The sequence below is a fragment of the Erithacus rubecula genome (genome assembly GCF_903797595.1).
Source record: "Erithacus rubecula genome assembly, contig: scaffold_112_arrow_ctg1, whole genome shotgun sequence".
Lineage (NCBI taxonomy): Eukaryota > Metazoa > Chordata > Aves > Passeriformes > Muscicapidae > Erithacus > Erithacus rubecula.
Genome location: NW_027636279.1, coordinates 152,604 through 169,379, shown reverse-complemented (window position 1 = coordinate 169,379; position 16,776 = coordinate 152,604). Strand labels below are relative to the sequence as shown.

The 16,776-nt window shown below is 45.9% G+C and overlaps 1 protein-coding gene and 1 pseudogene across 2 annotated transcripts in view; one reads left to right on the top strand and one right to left on the bottom strand.

Moving 5' to 3' along the window:
- The window catches only part of LOC306815274 (olfactory receptor 14I1-like), a 269,530-nt pseudogene that overhangs the window by 208,680 nt on the left and 44,074 nt on the right, over window positions 1-16,776 (top strand). The gene's annotated exons all lie outside the window — the stretch shown is intronic.
- LOC306815273 (olfactory receptor 14A16-like) lies at window positions 282-1,214 on the bottom strand (the record flags this gene model as incomplete). The annotated part of the gene is made up of 1 exon (XM_079331863.1): window positions 282-1,214. The coding sequence occupies one exon, from the start codon at window positions 1,212-1,214 to the stop codon at window positions 282-284; it is 933 nt and encodes a 310-aa protein (XP_079187989.1).

The following is a 16,776-nucleotide window of genomic DNA, read 5'->3' as shown; positions in this document are numbered from 1 at the left end:
AAAGGGGCATCTCTGGAGGAATCTTTGCTAGCACATATTTTTTTTTCATTGAAAGTCTCTGAGAGCACAGTTCCTTATTGAAACAGTCTGCGGATCTGAGTTTATTTGAAGTGAAACAGAAAGAGAAATTGCATAATGAATGACCCTTATTTGTGGAAAATATTAAAAATTAAAATAACGAAAAAAACCAAAAAAAACCAAAACAAGAGCCTGCAACCAAACATTAAATTGCTATCACAATATACTTTTTTACAAGTTATTTTCAGAAATTGGAAACCAAGTTAATGTTTCTGAAATGGTTTAGTGATCAGTCTCCACACTTCAGCCTTGAGCTCCTGGTTCCTCAGGCTGTAGATGAGGGGGTTCAGGGCTGGAGGCACCACCGAGTACAGAACTGACACTGCCATATCCAAGGATGGCGAGGACATGGAGGGGGGCTTCAAGTTGGCAAATGTGCCGGTGCTGATTAACAGGGAGACCACAGCCAGGTGAGGGAGGCAGGTGGAAAAGGCTTTGTGCCGTCCCTGCTCAGAGGGGATCCTCAGCACAACCCTGAAGATCTGCACATAGGAGGAAACAATGAACACAAAACAACCAAATGATAAACAGATACCAACAGCAAGAAGACCAAGTTCCCTGAGGTAGGATTTGGAGCAGGAGAGTTTGAGGATGTGTGGGGTTTCACAGAAGAACTGGCCCAGGGCATTGCCATGGCACAGGGGAAGGGAAAATGTATTGGTTGTGTGCAGCAGAGAAGTGAGAAAGCCACTGGCCCAGGCAGCTGCTGCCATGTGGGCACAAGCTCTGCTGCCCAAGAGGGTCCCGTAGTGCAGGGGTTTGCAGATGGACACGTAGCGGTCGTAGCACATGATGGTCAGGAGATAGTACTCTGCTGAGATGAAGAACAAAAAGAAAAAGATTTGTGCAGCACATCCAGAGTAGGAGATGTTCCTGGTGTCCCAGAGGGCATTGTGCATGGCTTTGGGCACAGTGGTGCAGATGCAGCCCAGGTCAGTGAGGGCCAGGTTGAGCAGGAAGAAGAACATGGGGGTGTGCAGGTGGTGGCCGCAGGCTACGGCGCTGATGATGAGGCCGTTGGCCAGGAGGGCAGCCAGGGAGATGCCCAGGAAGAGGCAGAAGTGCAAGAGCTGCAGCTGCCGCGTGTCTGCCAATGGCAGCAGGAGGAAGTGGCTGATGAAGCTGCTGTTGGACATTTGCTGTGTCTTGGCATGGGCATCTGTAAAAAAAGCAATCATGGAATAGTTCAGCTTGGAAAGACTTTAAATAACCCAGCCCATCTTGGTGGCACTTTCACCCCACTGCCTGCCCAGGGCTCTTCTGCCTGGAGCTGTCCCTGACAGCAGCTGCTTCCCTGTGCCCAGGGCTGGACTGTGCCAGTGCTGCCAGAGCCCAACCCAGCCCTGGGGGCTTAGCTTTGCCCTGCAGATCCCTCCAGCACAGGGCACTGCTCAGGTCCAGCTCTGCCTCTGCAAAATTGTGATGGCAACGTCAGAGCATCCCTGAGGATGCTGGAAAAGCAATGCAGATGCTGCATTTAAGGGGTCCTGTGCTGATTTTTGTCACTGCCTAATTTTTGAGATCTGAGGAATTTTCTTAGCTTTTTATTATCTTGAAGTGAGAGAGGAATATCAGTGTGAAATCTCCCATCCAGGAAACCCAGAGCAGTAGATTTAAAAAGAAAGATTTTCCCTTTTAGGCAGCTGCTCCCTGGCTGTGCTTCCTGTATAATCTCATTGGAAACCTTCTGGATTTAAATGTCATGCTGGGGGCAGCCCTGAACAATGCAGCATCCTCACCACACAAGGAGAACACTTCCAAGCCTTAGCAGCTGTCTCCTTCCACCCAGACCTTGTCCCTCAGTGCTGGGGCAGCTCCCCGGGCTGGCTGAGAGCTGTCCCCAGCTTGCAGCAGAGTCCCTGCCCCAGCACAGTGCCCTGGGCTGCAGGACCCTGCTCTGCAGCACAGCCCTGGGCACCCCTGGCTGCTCTAGACAAGAGAGAATCAGAGAATGTACTCACAGAGTCTGTAGGCATTGGGATGTTCCAGCTTTAGGAGATCATTGCAGGAGCTGCAGCTGCCTTGTCCTGCAGCCAGAGGCTTCCTGTGTCAAGGACTGGGAGTGACTCTGCCCCAGTCACTTCTGAGCACCTTCCCAGCCCTGGCTGATTGGAGCTCTCAGTCCCTCTGTGCTGTGCCAAGATGGCTGCAGGCAGTGCTTCAGCCCTGCTTGTCTGGGAAAAAAACCTGCTCATACAGAGAAATGTGTTTTTGAAGCTCCTGTTGGTTGCCATGGGCTCCTTCTGTGCCAGAAGCCCAGCCCAGCTCACCAACACAAAAACACAGCACATAGACTTTAATGACTCTCTCATGGCTTTGGTGTTGCTTACAGTGGTTTTAGCTCCCAAGAGAGTGTTTTAAAAACTTTTCCAGAACTAAAAGTCAAATTGAAACTTTGAACTTTGTTGAAGCTTTAAGGGATTTCACTGGGAGACACAACTGAGAACGTGTCCCCAGGTTCCAGTTAAAGCAGAACACTGGTGGCACTAATGATAGGTGAGGACAAACCAGGGAAAGGTCTCTGAGATTGAGGAAACCTGGATGTGTTTCAGGAATGCAAAGGGCCAAGGCCTGAGCCCCAGCCCCTGGCGGGGCAGATCCTGTCCCTCCCTTGAAACACTAATCTTAGAAAATTAGGATTTTAGTGGCCTTGCTGAAAACAATTAAAAAATTAGAAAGGAGTAGTTATCTGAAACTTAAATAATTAATTGTCTGTCAGTTCATGTTTGCTCAGCTGCGTTTACAATGGGAAAGGACGAAACTAGCGAGCACAGCCAAAGGAACACAGACAATGCAACCTGAAACCCATTCTTTGGACAATTGGACTATCCCCAGAAATCCTTTGTTTTGTCAATGATAGACAAGGTCAAGAGTTTAGGGTGAGGAAGATTCACTTTACTTCCTCCTTTTAAGAACCCTCCTCATGAAAATGACCCCAGACTTAATTTAAGAAGTCAATCACACATGCAAGCTAATTACCATAGGAAGCGGGGAATGGGAGTGGCTGTTATTATGAATATGTATTTGTTTGATTCCTTTGCTAATAAATAGACTTTGTGATCACCTGTAATTTTGCAGTGTGTATTAGAGGATTACCTCACGCTGCTGCCCAGTTGAGTATTGATATAAGACCAATATTCATAATTTGGTAATTCAAGACTGCAATGGCTCATTCTTCTGTGTGCCCAGACCTCCTAAGGAGGCATTCAACATAGTAATCTCTTGGGGAATGCTTCAATCACCTCTTCTCTTAACTAAAAAAAAACCCCAAAATATTCTCTTGGCTGATAAAAAGAATCATGAGGTGCACTTTGAAATCTCCTTCCTTAACAAAACTCCGAACTTTCTGCAAGCAGCTGCACAAGCCCTGGAGACTTGAAGATGAAGGAAGACAAGGAGCTCCAGAGGGCTTTCTCTATTTCAATGAGCTCCACAGTGGATTTGGGGCTGAGTCCAGGACCCCAAGGCACTGAGAGAAGTTTGAAGAAGCTGCTCAAGGAGTCAGAAGCAAAACTTCAAGTCCCTTGGAGTACCACTGGCCCCACTGAGGGCAGGGACTGCCAAAGGCTCCCCAGGGACTGGTGAGAGCAGATCCTTGAGGGCAGGATTGTAGGAGCCAAAGGCTGTGAGCAGGAACTGCAATGCTGAGCAAGGCCTGGGCTGGTTGGAGGCAGCAGAAAGGCCAAGGGCTGAGCCCAGGCCTGGCCCAGCAGGGTCTGTCCCTCATGGGTGGCTTGGGGCTGTTCCTGGGGCAGTGGGATGGGAGGGGCAGCAAGGACAAATGGCATCAACCTGTGTGACACTCCAGATGCTCATGGAACCAAGGGCCAGTGTGACACTGCAGGGCCTCATGGAAACAAAAGGCCATTGTGAGCCTGAGGGGCTGTAACACCCCAGAACACTGAAATGCTGGGAGTGACCAAATGTTCCTTTACTAAAGTCTGATTCACAGGAGAAACACCAAGCAGATATTCTCAATATGTCAAAATGACACAAAATTGTACTGGCAAAGTATAGAAAATCAAGGAATGCTTGAAAAGGATTTAATACAACATCCAATTCAACATAAAACACTTGTCATAGCAGGAACTTCATTAACTTAGCTCATTTAACCTAGAATCCTTTAAACATTTAAGTTTTGAGGTACCCAAAACTGTTCCATGTAAAGAGCATTAGAGGGACAGGAGAGAGAGAGAGACAGAAGCTCTATAGAAAGACACACACATGGCTACCAACTCCTAGGATTCCAGTGTGGGTGAGACACAGACCCCAGCAGAAGGCAGGGTATGAATCATGGGCTGAGCACCTCCTCCATGTTTTGAGCCCCTGGGCCTTCATGGGCCTCCCCCCAGGTGGGATTTGTGATTGCTCGGGCAATCAGAGCCTGGGTCAGCACCAGCCCACTGTGTGATGGACTGACAGCTCATCCCAAGGTGTCTGGGACATTGATCTCATCCAGCCTCTGACAGTGAACATGGCGACACTGCAGAACCTCATGGAACCATGGGTCAGTTGTGACAAGGACGGCAGCAGATCTAAAAACACCATGGAGACACCATGGAACCTCTTGGAATCATTGTGACACTCTGGTGCCTCATGGAATCAAGGGGATCATTGTGAAACTCAGGACCCCTATGGAACCAAGGGTCAGTGATGAAGCTGTGGGGCCCATAGAACCAAGGAGCCATTGTGACACAGCGGGGCCACGTGGGGCCCAGGGGCCATGGTGACACTCCAGGACCTTATGGAAGCAAGGGGCCATTGTGGCACTACAGAACCAAGGAGAATGTTGTTACAAGGAGAATTTAGTGACATTACAGGACTCCATGGAATCAAAGAGAACATTTTGATACTGTGAGGCTGATCTTGGCACGTCGAGGGTTGCTGCTCATCTGCCCCTGAAGCACTGAGGCTCTGTGTTCTCCTTCCTATGGGAGAGACCTGTCCTTCTCCTCCAGGAGCCCATGGCCAAAATTAGGATTCCTTCTCCAGATTTCCTTATATGCAAAGATTGTTCCAAGATTAAATCTGCCAGGACAGACAGATCTGGCTGCCTTAGCTACCTGGGGGCCATCTCTCATTTTCTTTTGAAACACTGGCACCATATACTTTTCTTACGCTTTTTCCTCCCATCTCAACGAGCCACCAATGGCCAAAATTGGGAATCCGTCTCCAGAATTCCCCTTATGCAAGGACAGCTCCCAGACAAAAGCTGCCATGACTGACAAGTCTGGCTTGTTTTGGCTTCCTGAGGACTGGATCTCATCTGCCTTTGAAACACTGGCGCTCCTTCCAAAACATCTGGGCTTTGCACTTTTCTTTAGTATTGAAAAACCCCACAGCCTCAGCCCCTGGCAAGGGCACAGCAGCAGCTGCAGCTCAGACAGGACTCAGCCCCAGCCATGGGCAAGGTGCTTGGCCAAGGCAAAGGCAGGCTCCCTGTGTGCTCTGCTCCCCTCTCCCTGAGCTCCTGAGAGCTCTGCAGCCCCTGCTGCCATCCCATCTGCCCAGGCCAGCACAACAGCCCCGGCCTTGGGGCCCTCCAGAGCTGCTCCTGCTCCAGGTCCAGGGCCCATACCAGAGCTGGTGCAGCCACAAAGCTGTGCCCATTTCTGTTCATTCCTGCTCTGATGAGGATAGATACTCAGCCACTTCGAGCTTGCTGATGAATTTTACTGCTCCAGAGGCCTCTTCTTTCTTGTGCTATTCAATTCAAGAATTCAGGGAGAAAGGCTCATAAACATTTGTTCAAAACATCCAAACAAGAAAAGCCCCTGGGAATAATTTCAGTTTTCAATTCTTTTGTGGCTAATTACACAGATTTCAGAAGTGTATTCCAAGTGAATATACTGTAGTGAAAACAAAGCAGATAAAACTAATTTATCCTGTTACGGTTTTTTTCCTGTTTCTAGATGGATGTCAGCAATGTCCAACTGATATTGACATCCAGCATCTTCTAATGCAGTCAGAATACATATGAAAATCAAGGCCATTCATGGGTGACAGTCAATTACACTTTGTCCCCATCCCCTTCCCAGCATTTCCCTCATCCTATCCCTGGGACTGCTATGGTTCAGGAGTGGTGCGGCCAGCAGGAGCACGGCAGTGATTCTTCCCCTGTGCTCTGCACTGTGAGGTCATGCTTTGAGTGCTGTGTCCAGTTCTGAGCCCCTCCAATGTAGGAAGGACATGGAGGGGCTGGAGCAGACAACGGCAAAAAAGGCTGGTGAGGGGTCTGGAACACAGGTCCTTTGAGCAGCAGCTGAGGGAGCTGGGGATGTTTATCCTGGAGAAGAGGAAGCTCAGGGGAGACCTCATCACTCTTTGAAACTCCCTGACAGGAGGATGCAGTGAGGTGGGGGTAGGGCTCCTCTGTGGACACTGCTGAAGGCCTAGGCACATTTTAGCTAGGCCTTTTTCTCAGGCTATGAAACTTTCTCAGCCTCAGCTAGAATTTTTCCCAAGCTAGAGGTTTCTTCTTTATTGTAAACACAAGAGAAAGAATCATAACAGAGATAAACACCTGCAAAGTCCCTGAGAAAGCCAGGGAGAATAGATGTCTCTTTCTCTGACCAATGGTTTGTCTATATTTTGTTTTGCACAAATTGCCTTATTTAAGGCAATGGTTTCTTTCAATAAATTGCTTTCTTGCTCTTTCCTGCACCAAGCAAGAGAGTGTCTTGTTGCTGTTTTTTCGCCGCTCTGTATCTTTCTCCACGGCAACATACGGAGGTTCCACCGAGAGATCGTTACTCGAGTGGATCGGGATCACCCTAAGCGATCTCTGACCGACCAACAGCACCAGGAAAACTCGGAGCTGACAGCCTGCAAAAACTGGGATGGACCCTGGAGGCCTGTCCTAACCGGGGTGCGGCCCGTGCTGGGGTTTGTAGCCAGAGCTGCACCGAGCAGACTGAAACCCAGAAAACCAGGGCTGCGAACCTGGGCCAGGACCAGAGCCGGGATCGCGGCCGGAGTCGAGAGCCATCTGGGACATCGCGGAGACCCCCTGACTACGGCAGGACGGGAAACCCGCAGGAATCGTCGGCTTTTCTCCTCTCCCACCGAGAGAGGTAATATGAGCTTGTAGCTCAGGAGCCCCTTGGCTCGGTTCGGAGCGGCGGCGAAATCCCGCAGCCCCGCGGAGCCGAGTGCCGGGAGCCCGCACAGCGAGAGCTGCGAGCTGCGTCTCGACTGTTTTCTCCCCGTCGAGAGAGGTACTGTGTTTCCCCCTCCCTCCCAGCATAGCGACTAGGTGGGAAATTCTGAAATAATGGGGAATCATCTGTCTAAGCAAGAGCAAACTATACTCTCGCTGTGGAAGGATGTCCTTGAAAGCTTGGACACCCCAATTCCGGACAAGGACTTGGTTGACTTGTTAGCGTGGGCAGGAGAAAGCAGGTTTTCTGAGGATGAAGGAGTGGCCTTCTCTGAGAAAGCTTGGAGAGAGCTAGGATACCGATTGTATGAAGTCATACGGGAAGGCGATGCTTCAATTCTCTCTCCAATTAACACTTGGGGGATAATTAATGAAAAATGGAAGGAGGGCGAGGTAGGCTCTGAGGGGAGCGAGGCAGGTTCAGAACAAAACGAGGATGAATCTGACTGCTATCCTGGGAACCCCCCGGAGCCAGACTCGCCCCCCGCGCTGACGGCTCGGAGCGGCCCCGGCTGGAGCAGCCCCCGTGCAGCCAGCGCTGCCTGGGGGGGCGGCCCCCGCCCTTGTGGGGCCGCTCGCTGCCGAGAAGGAGGTGCCGTCAGCCGGCCCCTCCACCGTGCCGGTGCCGCCGCTCGATCCGCCTGCCGGGGCAGAGCCTCCCCCTGAAAAGGTGCGGGTGGTGCTGGCCCGTCCGTCCCCGGTGCCGTCTGACCGTGACCCGCCTGCTGAGAGGAGCCGTCGGCACCAGCCACCCCAGAGAAGGAGCTGCTGCCGGCGCCTCCCTCCTCTCCGGTGCTGGAGACCGACCTGCCCGCCCGAGCAGGGTCTGGGCTGCCCTTCTCTGCCTCAGCAGAGGTGGGGCTGCCTTCTCTTCTTCCCTCAGTTTCTCCATTCGTTCACCCGGGAGCGGTGCTGAGCCCAGCGCTGGACCCCACGAACGGACCCCTCCCATCGGCATTTCCAGCTGCTTCGCCGCCCCCACCCTGTGCTGACAGCAGCGATGGCTTTGTCCTCACTTCAAAGGGGGAGCAGCGGGGGCTGGTTTCATTCCTGCAGTGGGCATGGGAGGAGGGAGCGCTGGGGCAGATGTTTCTGAGCTCTATTCCCTTGTTCTAAGGGAAGAGCTGAAAACTTGCAATGATGATATCCAAATGAGAGAGGCTCAGGCTTTTCCTGTGCCTGTGCCTGATGCTGTTCCTATTGTAGGACAGCGAAATTGGAAAAAGGAGAAAGAAAAGATCTAACCAATCCAGTTATTGTGAATCACCTTTGCCTCATTTCAGGCTTCAGATGAGACATGCCTGGGTCTTTGCTACTGACCATCAAGGTGTCTGCCCTGACCTGCACCAGGGGCAGAGTGTGATCACAGCTCAGCTTTCACATGCTGACCAGCTCACCAAACACCAACCAGAGAAAACACTGACCAGATGATCCCTCTTCAAGCAGAGAATGGACATTCATCTGTTCATGTTGGAACTGTTAATATACTTTTCATTGTTGTATTAGAATAATTACTTACTGGTGGATTTTTCGCTGTTTGATAAGTTTGGTGAATGGTGATGGGTTTTGTTATTGTAATTAGAATTAAGTTTTAGAATTAAGTTTGTTAAAAGGACCAGGTATGAAGAGTTCCCTAGGCTCTTCAGGTATCCACATATCTCCTGAGGGGTGGTGTTTGTTCTTTTTGACAAAGGGCCCTGTGGAGGATTACAAACACTTCTCTTTCTTTTCTTTATTAAAAACTAAAAGGGGGAATTGTGGACACTGCTGAAGGCCTAGGCACATTTAGCTAGGCCTTTTTCTCAAGTTCTAAGTATTTGTCTGAGGCCATGAAACTTTCCCAGCTCCAGCTAGGATTTTTCCCAAGCTGGAGACTTTTTCTCTATTGTAAACATAAGACAAGGAATCATAACAGAGATAAACACCTGCAAGGTCCATGAGAAAGTCAGGGAGGAGAGAGAGGTGTCTCTTTCTCTGACCAGTGATCTGTCTGTATTTTGTTTTCAACAATCTGTCTTATTTAAGGCAATGGCTTCTTTCAATAAATTGCTCTTTCTTGCTCTTTTTCTGCACCAAGCAAGAAAGTGTCTTGGTGTTTTTTTGCCATTCCATAATCTTTCTCCGCGCCAACATCTCCCCAGTTACAGAATCAGCCTATTGTTTCCATTACTTGGCAGCCTTACAAAACCACACATTTTCAAAATCCTGATAGCTGCACATGAAGATCTTCCTAGCTGTGGTTTCTTGTTCCATAGTCTGTACCAAGGCCAGAATATCTTGACCAGCTGTGCTCTCTCTTCCACATGCCACTTGTTCTGCTATATCAGTCCTGTCTTTTTTACATTTGTTCTGGTTTTTCCACTCTTCCTTCCAGTCGGAGACTTATCAGCAGATAAGTCAGATTGCTTCAGAAAATGCTTGACATGGTTTGACAGGATTTGATTCTGCCTGTATTTAACAACACTCTTTCGACAGTATTAAGTGTACGTCATGCTTTTTCTTACATTATTTGTACAGATATACTTAAAAATAAATGTGAAAAAAATGAATGAAAACTTGCACAACTTGAATTAGAAGTTACTGAGTCATAGCCATTGAGAGTATAAAATGGGTTAGTAGTTGTCATATGTGTTTCTGTGTTTTTATTCTCAACTCTAAGCTGTTTCTTTCGGATCCATATCTTGCTTTGTTGCCTGTTCTGAAGTGCAACATTCTCAGGCAGATCTAGGGAATTCTTCAATGCAAACATTCTTTTTCTATTTTGAAAACTGACTTTTTTTTCTTACCTGCGGATCATAGACCATGTCAGGAGAGGAAGTTTTTCTGGTATCTTTTCCCTGCTTTATTCAACACTTCTCTGAGTATGTAAGAATTACCATGTAACATGGGAAATGCAAGTTTGTCCATTCAGACTTTACTCATCCTGCAGTTCTTGAGTCTTAGAGAGGGATTATCCATTAGTTCCTGAGGAAAGCAGTTCTTGACCATACCAGCCCAAAGAGCACTGTCTAAAATCATGTTCTCCAGTTCTGGGCCCCTCAGTTTAGGGAGGATGTTGAGATGCTTGAGCGTGTCTGGAGGAGGCAATAAGGCTGATGAGGGGCTTGGAGCACAAGCCCTGTGAGGAATGGCTGAGGGAGCTGGGGTTGTTCAGCCTGGAGAAAAGGGGACTCAGGAGTGACATTATCACTCTTTACAACTCCCTGAAAGGTTTTTGTAGTCAGGCGGGTTTGGTCTCTTTTACCAGACAGCAGAACAAGAGGACACAGAACAAGAGGACACAGTCTTAAGCTGTGCCAGGGGAGATATAGGCTGGATATTAGGAAAAAAGTTTTTCATGGAAAGAGTGATAAAGTACTAGAATGGTCTGCCCAGGGAGGTGGTGGAGTCACCATCCCTGGATGTGGTTAGAAAAAGAGACAGGATGTGGCACTTGGTGCCATGGTCTAGTTAGGGCATTGGACTTGATGATTTTGGTCTCTTCCAACCTAGTAATTCTGTGAATTCTATTATATTGTTTAATGCTACTTTTGCCCATCCATTCAGGATGCTAAGAGGAACAATTTGGAGCTCCTGAGAGCATTCAGCTGTTTATTGAGTCTTACCTCATGAGTCATGAGGTAAGAGAGCTGCATAGACAGGTACAACAGGCATTTGCTGCAGTTTGTAATTTAAGAACTCCACTTACAAATATTTCCTATCACATATGTTTTTAGGCTGTGTTTAATGTAACTTGCAAAGAAAACATGAATTACTGATTGTGTTGTAACCTTACTTGTGTTTGTCTATAGAGAAAATACAGCTATCCTATTTTGTGAGGAGTTTGTCTCCTCAAAAATTCTAATGCAGAAATTCATTTGGGATGTACATAAGATGTCATAATGTAACTGTTTCAAATTCTTACTCTAATTTCTTTTCTTTAAACCTTAAAAATATTGATTGATTGATCAATCGATTGCTTGCAGAAACCCTTGGAATACTTTTCAGACTGGCTGAGAAATTACAAACACACTTTTCTGGAATGCTTGTACAAACACAGTTACTGAGGCTGCTGTGAATGTGCAGGAGCTTTTCACAGATGTTGGACTCTTCCTATGGGGCACAGGCATTAGCACAGGGATGTTTTGACACCACCCTGTTTGCAGTAGTCTACAACCCGTGATTAACCCTGCCCCACTGACAGTTCCCTGGCATGTGCAGATGCCTCCAGGTGGCCAGAAGAGACATCAGGCTCCTTGGCAGCATTCCCAAAAAGGCCACAGGACAAATGGGAACATCACTCTCACTCACCCAGCCAGACTGTCCCACAGACTCTGAATTTGGGCATTGCAGGGATCAATCCAACAGATCACCTGCACTTCTCCAAAGCCTGAGCAGAGCTTTGCTGAGAATTCAGCACTGCCCACAGTGCCCGGGGCTGACACTGAGCGAGCCCTGCATGGGCTGCTGCCCCAGCACCATCCAAGGCTGCCTGGCTGGCACAGCAGGAGCTGGTCCCACTGCCAGGGGTTTATCCCGTCCCTGGAGGAGCTCTTGGAGCCCTGAGAGGAGCACAGGGCACTGAGCACGGGCTGCTGAACTTCCATGTCCTTGTTCGTGACACTCTGGGACAGGCTCGGATCAACGGGCCAGAATGATCTGAGCAGGGCAGATGCTGGTTTTATCCACACCTGGGCCAAACAGCACTGTAGGAAAAGTATCACTGGCAGCTGTTCTTGGTTTGGCCATTTTTATGGTGAGGAATACATTTGTATCCCAATTCAGCTTTATTTGACTCTGCAGTTTCTGGGAGCACTAAAATTATTTTCACAAACATAAGAAAATTGTATGACTGTAATTTTAAGTGCACATAAAGCTAAATGTAAACAATCCTTATATTAGATAGGAGTTGCCTGCCTTAAAGAACCTATGACTTTGCACCTATTATTTCACTGATTTTGTATCTTTCAGAGGAAGCAGCACAGTTCATTTGAACGAAGCCCTTCCTTACACTTAAGAGAAAAAACAAGTTGTATGAGAGCTCTGCCAGCTGTGAATGCATGAAGAATTGTACTGCTATAGGAAGTGTACACTATTTAACTACATTTTTAGGAGAAGAGCTAGTATATAAATTCATTAATGAAGGAAAGTACCGGAATTTGAATTTTTCTTGTATAATATCAATTTCCCAATAGGTTTTGTGACTGTATTTTTCTCTGTATGCAGACTTCCCTGGCAGTGACATCTGTGCTGAGTGCTGGATTGGATATCTTGGTCTGGGGAGATGCCTTTAGTTCATGGCACACACAGGTCTCAAGAGGGTGTCCGGGTGTCCCTGTGCTCTGGCACCAGCTGAGGTGTGCAGCACTTCTAGGGCTGCCTCCAGGTGTGATGAGCTCGAGTTAAAGCTGTGCCTTCTGCTGAGCAGCTGCTGCCACCTGACAAGGAACAGCTTGGCCTAATATAATAAACAGAGGCATCTACATTTCTTACTAATCCCAGGGTCTGATAGAATGGTTCTTCATCCTGCTGTGATCACTGAATCACAGGGTTAATTTCTACAAATGTCCCACTTTGTCTGCTTTATCCCTGCCAGCTCCATGAGCCTCGATATCCTGCTGCTCAACTTCCTTGAGAAAAACTGTCCTTGGAACAAGGTTCTTCACTAACAGTTTGACTCAGAAGTTGCTCACTGATGTCTCTCTGATTCCCAAGTTATTTCAGATCTACAGCTGCCTTTTAGGGATATACCCTGCTGCTCATTTGATTTCTGAGGGATCTTCTTTTACTATTTTCAGGATTGAGCTAGAAGAAGCAAGTCAAGGTTCAAGGGAAGGACTTGTGTTTCCTACTTCATCCAGGGTCATTTAATTTGAAAAGTTTTAGACTTGGATTTTGAACAGTGAATTGTCTTTGGGCCAGATTTAAAAATCTCTCAACACACTCATGTTTTCAACATGCAAGCTTTTACACTCAAATTAGTCTCTTTCACTGAATGTTAGTAAAAAATTGAATGGGTGATGAGCCCTCCATATAGTGTTTTTCCTTAATGAAAATTCCATAGTGATGCTGAATAAAGTGCTTGATTTTGAATACTCCTGGAAACTCCATGCTTTCTTTCTCCCCTTCCTTCCTTCAATGTATGGAATACCAACATTTATGTCATGAGAGTTTTTCCCCATGTGTTTGTTTGAAGATCATGCATGTAGTAATGTTAAAATCATCTGATATAGAATCATTTTCCCACATACTTAATTTTTGCCTCCAACTGCATCCCACCTAGACATCTTTTTCACCTACTTCCACTCTGATAATTGACCAGTCTTTTCTCTCTTGGATCACTAATTTGTCCAAATAAGACTAAAATGCAATGATCCCTTGAAACATGGTCATCTAGTCACTATAGTTTGTATTTCCCCACTTATTAGGTATCAGGACTTAATTCTGACATGTAATAAATAGTATTTCAGCTTGAAGAGGCAGAGGACATGAATTCAATTGAAATCAGTGCATTAATTGTGTTTTCAGAATTCCTCATGAACTGTTTCAAGTTTGGATGAACAATTAATGCATCAGTGACTTTAAGAGACAGGGAAAAGATGATGATGAGTAAGCAAATAATGGCTTGCTTCAGCACACAGCAGTCTGCAGTTTAAAAAGTGAATTTCATCATGTTTTGGAGGTTTTGAAGAAGAAAACGGAGAATAAAAATCTTTAAAACTTTGCAAGTCTCCTACATAATTACGCCAGTGTTAATGTGAGAATCTACAGAGTATCCTGCTTAATGTTACACGTAGGTGTGGAGGTTTTTTATTCATTCATGGGTATATTTGTGGAAATAATCATAGATAAATGACTTTTTTCTAACACTTTACAGGAATATTTACATTTGATGTACGTTCATGCTCTAAACTCCATGTGCTGTGGAAAGAACACTAGTGCTTAGATAGCATGGTTTCCTTCCAGAAAACTCTTTTTTCTTTTGATTTGAAACTTGTGCCCTGTTCTGCCTGGGTCAGCAGAGCAGTGCCACTTTGTCTCCAGATGGAAGTTGTCTTTCCCTTTCTTCATCCTGTTCTGAAATCACCTTGAATTCCTGCCTCCCACAGCTCTGCCCACTGACAAATAAGTGCAGCACCAGTCCATTGTCTCCATACCTGTGCATTATTTGATGCCATTCTACAGAACCTGGTGGAGATGTGTGGGCTGTGAAAGTATTCAAGGATTTCTGTATTTTCACACCTGAATATTGTCACAAATTTAATAATGCCTCTTCTGCCTAATGCAAACTGTTTAAATTCATATGAAGTTCAAAAAACACACCTATAATTATTATCATAAAAAATTTAATTTTGCCACAATACTTGCTTCAAATGTGCACAATTTCATATTAGAGGTACTGGGCTTCCACCTCGTACTGAAATATTTTAATTCAAAGGATAAACCAAGAGGCTTGAAGAAAAGAATGGACCAGATGAAAGCCTCTCTAAATACCATACAAGTCCAAATGAGCAAAGGAGTTATCAACAGTGAAATTTCTTTATTTTTCAAGTTCAATACTAACTTCTTTCTACTTCTAAAACTTCCTATACTTCTTCATCTAATCCTACATTTTCAACAAAGAATCAACTGCCTCAGTTCCAATGTAAACTACAGTTCTATATTAACCTATATAATCCTAAACACCTAATCTCAAATATGAAATAAAAATCCAGAGATCACTGATTTTATGGCTGAAGCAGATGTGTGGTGCCAGGACTCCACTTATTGCTTGTCAAATTCAGATATTCGGCTCTGAATATGGGACAGCTTTTTGTGGAGGTACTGGCACCTGCTCTTCATTTCAGAGTAGCTGGGGCTACCCTGTGAAGGAGAAAGCAAAAGAAAATTAGGGCATGCAAACATTTCTGCAGAGTTTAGAATCTGATGTCCTTTGCTTTAAAAAAGCCTTGAGCCACACTCAGCAGTAACCATGTCCCTGCAGGTCTGGTGCCACACATACCTGCTGTAACTGCTGATACTCTGTCAGGATTCGATGAAGCAGCATCTTCAAAAAGTAAAAAAAAAAAAAAAAAAGAAGAACGTTTCACTCCAACCATAAAATGCAAACCTATGCAAAACACTAAAAGAGCCCTCAGTTTGACCGTAGACATTTTCTTCCCTGTGAGCCACCACTCTTCTGGGAGCTTGGCAAAAACCAATCCCCAGCTCCAGCATCCCCCAAGATCTGCAATTAAGCCTCTCAATAGGGAACAGAAGGAGCACATGCTCCAAGACTCTGCTTGGGACACACCTCACCTTACTCTTTGTTCACAGACAGCTCAAACAGGGTGTTTTGGGCAGGGTCTCACAAAAATCAGACCCAGCCCAAGCAGTGTCTGAGCACATATGTCAACGCTGCAGTTTCCTTTTGTCTCCCTTAGCAACTCCAGGGAATCCAAAACATTGCTGGGATGAAACACACTCCTCACAGTTTTATCTTTCTTTACCTTATAGGCTTCAGAGCCTGGAATCAGACTCTTCCATTGCTCATAAAACTGTGTAAAATCTATGTTGATCTTATCAATCTGAAAATGTAAATTCCTGTATTCCTCATACTCTGCATTGAAGTCATCCTTGTAGTGCTGGCGTTGCTCCAAGGAGACTATGGCATTGTATTTTCTAAAGGAAAATAATAGATCATTTTTCTGTGAGTGAACTCTAAGAGAACATTCTAATGTGTTCCTATTCCATAAAGCACATGTGTAGTTTTGCAGCAACCACGTGGCAAATGTCAAACAGAGACTCCCAAGGTTCGAGTTAGTTGCTCTGGGACTGACTGTTTCTACAGGCAAGTTCTTTGCTTTAAGAGGATGTAGTCAGGTCACTCCAGAAATCTGCCACATTTCTATGACACTTAGTTACTAATAGTTTATATTGTAGAGGTTTCCTTCATTAGCAAGTGAAGCACATTTAGAAAATATTGGCACTTCTTTCAAATATCAAATGACCAACAAAGACCACAACTTCAGGAAGAGAATAAACATTGCTAAGCTATATTATCTTTCTATATAGGAAAAACTTTTAAATATACATTTACTTTTGAGAACCCATCTGAAATACATTTTTGGCAGGAACTGAATTTATGGTTCTGGTTACACAGAGTTGAACTTATGAGCTCCATTGATGTCTGCCTGTCTAACAGCAAAGCAGAGTTCATGATAATATTTGATTCTTCTAGTGGACAGCATTTACAAAACTGAGCCTGGAACTGAGGTGCTTGTAATGCAGCCATTAAAAACAAACTCCATATAAGTCTGAAAGTGCAACTACAAAAACGCAAACCACATCAGCTCCTAACAAGGGTAAAACTCATTAATGCCTGAAGCAATTGATGGGTGAAAAATTTTCTTCATTCCCTTCTCATTCAAATAAAAATGAGTGAGGTTTACCAAGCTCGTGATACAAATCCAAGAAGAAGTGTCAATGAGAATAATAGACACCACTTCCCAACACTGACACACCAATGCTTCTGCTCCTCCTGGCCTTGAATGACACCAGCTTCTTTTGAATGACAAAAC